This window comes from Podarcis tiliguerta, assembly GCF_965153285.1.
Source record: "Podarcis tiliguerta genome assembly, chromosome: 7".
NCBI lineage: Eukaryota > Metazoa > Chordata > Lepidosauria > Squamata > Lacertidae > Podarcis > Podarcis tiliguerta.
In genome coordinates, this window is record NC_139540.1 from 86,144,509 (window position 1) to 86,150,508 (window position 6,000).

At 42.9% G+C, this 6,000-nt stretch overlaps 1 protein-coding gene across 1 annotated transcript in view; it reads left to right on the forward strand.

The window, feature by feature from the left end:
- The window catches only part of SORCS2 (sortilin related VPS10 domain containing receptor 2), a 122,763-nt gene extending 117,873 nt beyond the window's left edge, over window positions 1–4,890 (forward strand). Inside the window, exons 27-28 of the mRNA XM_083448573.1 lie at window positions 2,867–2,946; window positions 3,235–4,890. Coding sequence (XP_083304699.1) covers window positions 2,867–2,946; window positions 3,235–3,258 — 104 coding nt within the window. The 3' untranslated portion in view covers window positions 3,259–4,890. The remainder of the gene's footprint in view (window positions 1–2,866; window positions 2,947–3,234) is intronic.
- Window positions 4,891–6,000: the final 1,110 nt, after the last annotated feature.

Below are 6,000 nucleotides of genomic sequence, written 5' to 3' on the forward strand. Positions count from 1 at the left end.
GTATCTAAAGATATATAATGATGGTGCCAGGTGACCCTCCCTGGGGAGAGCATTCCACAAATGGGGAGCCACCACAGAAAAGGCCCATTCTTGTTTTGCTACCTTCAAGATCTTTTGTGGGCCTCAGATGAGGGTTGCCGGGTCAGGGTTGGCTGATAAGGAAGAGGGTTGTCTGTCCTTGACACTAAATAAAATACAGTATTAGGTGGATCATTCTGTAAACAAAAAGTGAAGTTGTCAATGGTCTTTTCTTTTATGAATTTATCCTTGGGATAGCTCTTCCATTTTTCTCTATGGACGCTTAACAAACACAAGCCTGACAATTAGTCTTCACTCATTGTCGATTTTAGCCCTGCCTTCACCCTCCACAATGTACCAAAGGATTGTTTAATTGTTCATTGTGTAACTGGGAGGGAAAGTGCTATGAGAATGACCATTTTAATAGCAGAGCACATTTTGTTGTGGTCCAGTAGTTCAGTAAGGCTCATGATCCAAACATCACCCAGTGATGGTTATATTTCTTTGGTAGACTCACAGCTTGTGCGAGGGCAATGTTCCCAGGGTGTGGGGGGAGGGGTACGCATAAAACTGAAATCACATTTAGTCAGAAAACCCTTGGCACCAACAAGTTGTGTTTAATTTGTGCAATGTCAGCTGGCCAGCTGCAAAGCAGGTAAAACTGTGATCACACAAGTTAAATGTGTCCAAGTTGTGAGTCTTTTTGCCGACAATTCATACCAAGTAACAGACTCATCCCCAAAGTTTTCAAATTTGTAAAGTTCCTGAATGGGATTGAAAGTTTCATCAATGAAAGAGGACATCAGTGAGATAATTAGCGAATCCAAAGACAAACAATGCAAGTTGTTGTCCATGATGCACACAACTGGAACAAAATATGTCTTCTCTTGGTTTTGCCTGGTCCTGCTAATTGCTTGAGTTGCTTGATAATAAGGGGTAATTTTCTGCAAACACACAGATACTCTTTCATTGTTGAATCCCCCAGCTTTCACATAGCATTGGTATGTTGGGAATTCGTCTTTGGATTCTCTTAGGGAATTTTTTTATGATGCCTTTAATTGTGCCAACTGTGGGATTAGCAGTAGACAATGGTGGTCTAATATATTGCCCTGATTTGTGCTTGAACCCTATAGTTGAGCAACCCTTGTATACTTGTACAAGTAACTTATTGAGATTGAGTCCAAAATCAGAACAGGCAGATGAGATGGCATTGAGAATACCTGCTGCAGTTCAGTCTGAGACTGAAATGAACCCAATGAATTCTCACGTTCAGATGCATTCACATCACTTTCTGCCAGGCTGGAATGGTTTTCCATGTTTTATCACTGCTTTCATGATTTGTTGTAACCTGCCCTGTGCCCTTATGGTGAAGGGCAGGTAAGAAAACTTATAAGCAAACATAGGGCAGCCTTCCACCCAACCCCCATGGAAAATCCATGGAAAGTCAGCAGAAACGAGAGCTGCCATATTTCAAGAAGTGAAAATCCAAAAACATACAAATTGTGTCCCCCCTTTTTTTTTGGAAAAACAATTTTTGGGTTATGTTGCAAAAAATCCAGGATGAACTGCTGCTTTTCGGAAATTCCCCCCAGACGTCACTTCCGCCATTGAAATCCCAGAAGTTCTCCCCAGATGTATGGCAACCCTAGCACAAACAATGTTGTTTCCTTCTGCCCCACGCCAGGGACATTTAGCCTCATGGTAATATCATCCCTACCCTATCTGAAACTGCATTTTTCTGGTGAATGGTCCATTCCAGAATTTTTATTTTTTATGTTTGTTTCTATAGCCTCCATTTTGCTAATTAGCCGCAATAGTGGTTTGATGCACATTCCCTTTCTCGAGATCTAGTGACATGCTGTTCTTTTGAGAGAGATCCCTGTGATATACTCTGATTCAGCATAAGGACCTATAAACGTGAGTGCAGCATCCCTAGGTGGATGAGGAACAGCTGCCAGGCTTGGTTCCCAGCACCCTCGTGGCATCTTGAGATGCAGGGCCGACCCTCCCACGAGGCAAGGGGAGGTGGCTGCCTCAGACGGCAGGATCCACAGGGGGCGCAGATTCAGCCTCCTCCTGCTGCCATGGTAGCAGCAAGGGCTGTGGCACACGCCTTGGGGGCCTCCTCAGCAGTCGTCCCCCCACCCTACATGCTGCCTCTACCGCAGCATCTTGGCGCATAGGAGGCATGGCTGGTCTCCTCCCACCCTTGTTCCTGATGTAGATCTTCATTCATCCCTTCTTCCCTGGCTGGGTGCAGGGACATTTTGTGGTTCGACTCAGGTGCCGGAGTGCCTTAGGCCAGCCCTGCTTAGATGATGGACCAGAACTACTATTCTGAAGGGGGAAGCAGGATTTGGATTAAGCCTTCCCTGCCCCGCCTCCCACTCCCAGCCAGGTGATTGGTACTCTTGTTGTTGATTGACTGGGGCTGCCTGCATGCCCCCCCCCCCCCCCCGTTTAGTGCAAATGTATCGTCAGGTCAGGGCCATGGTGTAAGGAAACGTTTCAATTATTCCATTCATTCTTTTTGCCGTAGAATTTTCTTAGCTTAACTGCAGGGGACGCTTCCTCCGATGAGGATCTGAAATACATGTGACAAATGTTAGATTTGCCATGGGGATTCCCTTCTCATCTTTGAGACAGTTTGAGCAGAGCCTTCTCTGTTTTACAGCGTAGTGTGACTAAACAAATCCTAGCTTTCTGTTCTCTCTTCTCATAATTTTGGAATTTTTACAGTGGCATATTTCTAGACTCACCCATTCACTTCTTTTGTTTTTATATATTTTATGTTGCCTACTTTATCGCCACCCCCACCTTGGGACTTCTCCACACCATTACCTTGCAGTGACTCCTTCTGGGAGAGGTGGAAACTTGAACAGCTACAGAGTTCCCTTATTGCTGATGGCAGTCAGTGTCCAGTCCCAGGTCAGTGTCATCTTAAAAGGGAGCCTATGGTTCCATTCTTCTCCCTTGCCTCCTCCCCCCAAACCACTTTATGATGTCACTTGGCTCCACACTACAGGGATTCCCAATAGTTCATCGAAAGCCAACATTTTTAGCAACACAAAACTGCTGCACCACTCTCACCTGATGCGATTTTGATAAAACCCACCATCCCATTTGGTGGAATTGTTCCTGGAACAGAAGGGGGTGGGGTTCCTGTCAAAATCCTGTAATTTGCTAATCATTGTGCTTTGTTTTTCTGTTCCTTAGGCAATCTCTCAGGCATGGTTCTGAGCACTAATTCCAGGGAGAAGCACAGTTACCTGATTAGCTGATACTCACAAATGAACACATAGACTCTTCTGTTGCGTCCCTCCTTCTCCCTCTGAAGATAAAACTGCTGGTGGGATGGAGAAGTTGTCTTGAAGATAGGCACAGATGTGTAATACTTGGAGAGAAAGATAATATAATTTGTTTCCATGGCTGTGGACTTTTTTTACACCTCAAACTAAGATAGCAGATCTGTAGCCCTAGGCACACTTGCAACCACCTTTTCTGTCTCCCGTGTCTCTAGTTCTCAATGTTCATTTAATTGAATGCATACAGCACTTAGCTCACTGTGGCAGTTTCAAGTAGGAGGCTGCAGTTCTTGAGCCATGAAGACTGGTTTTAAAAGCTGTTGGCTAGTTGAAGCAGAAATCTGGTGGAATGTTGGGAATAGTTTCCTTTTACAAGGAAGTGACTCCTGGGTCTGATGTGGCACAACCGAAGAATTCAGAGAGATACTGTCAAGAGACACGTTGATGACTCACTAGCATCCCTCTTCAGGCCCCGTGCAAGTCCTTCAGGCTGTAGCAGCTGTGAGAAAACATCGCATAGGGTGATGCTGAAGTGGGAAGTCTCACAGCTTCTTGTACATCACCACTAAGAAACTCTCTGCTTTGTTTTGTTCCCAGACCAGGTTTCCTCCTTTTCAGACACCACCCACCCTTCCGTAAGTGGGTACCACTAGACTGACTGGTAGTTTGCAACCTACATAATTATATAGTATGCAGCTTGGGCTGCCTTACTGTCTTTTGGTCCCCATAACAGCAAGTGTAATTACTTTTTTTATTTCTGTAACCCTTTTTTGTATCTTTTTAAACTTTCTATTTTTATAGCTATACAAGCATTCCTGTCTCAGGATAGTACTGTCAAAGCAGCATACTTGGAACTTGCTATTTTAGTCTTTTTCCTTTTTCTACTGTGGGGCGGAACAAACTGGAAAAAAACACACTGCCTTGGATGTGTCTGACAATCTGGTGAATTAAATCTGAGAATTAATTCCATTGAAATGATTGCACTTTCTCAATCTTACCCCTAGGTGTCACGCTTCATTCCTGAGACCTGCGTTGAGCTAGACCTTATTTCTGTGTGCAGGACAATGGTCTCCTGTGATGGTTACTCTTGTTTTGAAGGTGTGCAAGTTAAATGCTGTGTTTGCTTATTCTACCCCAAGTAGCTTCATAGAGCAGGAACTGCAAGGCTGCAGCCAAACCTGCATCTAACTGTATTTGCTCTGAGAGTCTTGTGTAGGAAATGAACCACAACACGGCTGGGAACTAGGCACTGAGCATCTTTCTAATTATCTCACTTTTTGCAAAGAAATAGCAGAGTTACCTTAGGTTTGCTGAATAGCAGTGGATAACCAAGCATAAATAAGAATGAGTTATGTCACACTTACTAGTATTGTATGTATTAGATTACTATGTCTCCAAGGTGCCAATGTTTATTTTTGCTGAAAGCACATTCCATTTTGTCATGTTCTATTTTGTCCTCTTGTGAGCACTAAATCCTGCAGAACTGTTAAGCACAATGCATTCAGGAACTGACTATCCAAATGGATGATAACATTGCTGTGAATGAATTGTGTCTTTTTGCCACTTGCTCAGGATCTCAGTCTGTCTTTGTTGATGCCGCAAGACCTACTAATGCCCCGGACATTTGCTTCTGAAGGAGCCATGCAGACTGCCGCTTTGCCTGCACAGTGCTTAACTTGGGCATGAGGAGTCCCAAGGACTTTATTGCACTGTTCATAGTACTGCTGGCACTGTAAACAGCAAAACCTCTCCAGGTAGGATATAGGATAGAATTCCTGTCCACCAGGCTGGACAACACTTTTCAGAAATCTTAGAAACCCTATGAGGAAGGCAAATCACCACAGGTCTATGGGGTACACCCAGATGGGTGTTTATGCTTCACATGTGTGCAAATTTTTCACAGCATTTCCATGACGATTGGTATCAAATGCCAACTCTTATTTCAAGGATAATCAGGATTTACCTTTTCTGGAAAAATCCAATAAATTATATATATTTTTTAAAACCTGTTTACAATATTAAGCCCCTGTTTAGAAGAACACAAGGTCCCATACCCATAGATCAATAATGGGGGGAAATTGGTCTGTGTTATGACTCCAGCAAAATTAAATCTTATGGCATTCAATAGTTTCTTGGAACACTTTCTGGAGAAGTGGATTGTTAGAACAACTGTATTTAAAGTGCTAATAAGTCAGTTGATGTCCAGTGCTAACTCTTAATTCTAGATTTTTAGTATTGCCTCATGAAAAATATTGCTTCTCGTCCTTGGAATGGAAAATCCCCACCTTGAATCAACACACAGGAAATTCCAGTTCTGCTCCTCTAATAATAATAATAATAATAATAATAATAATAATAATAATTTATTATTTATACCCCGCCGATCTGGCTGAGGTTCCTCAGCCACTCTGGGCGGCTTCCAATCAAGTGTTAAAAACAATACAGCATTAAATATTAAAACCTTCCCTAAACAGGGAATAGAAAAAAGCTAAATGGTGTGTTTGTTTTGAGATGTTTTGGTTGTTGTGCTTTTGATTTGTTCCTTGAGCACTATTTAACATTAGCATGCATTTACTGTAAACGCACACTTGTTTTCTGTGCCTGCCTTAATGTTTTTATAAGGTGTACTGTTCATGCTGGGTCTGAGTTCCAGTCCATTATTCCAACCTATAGTTCC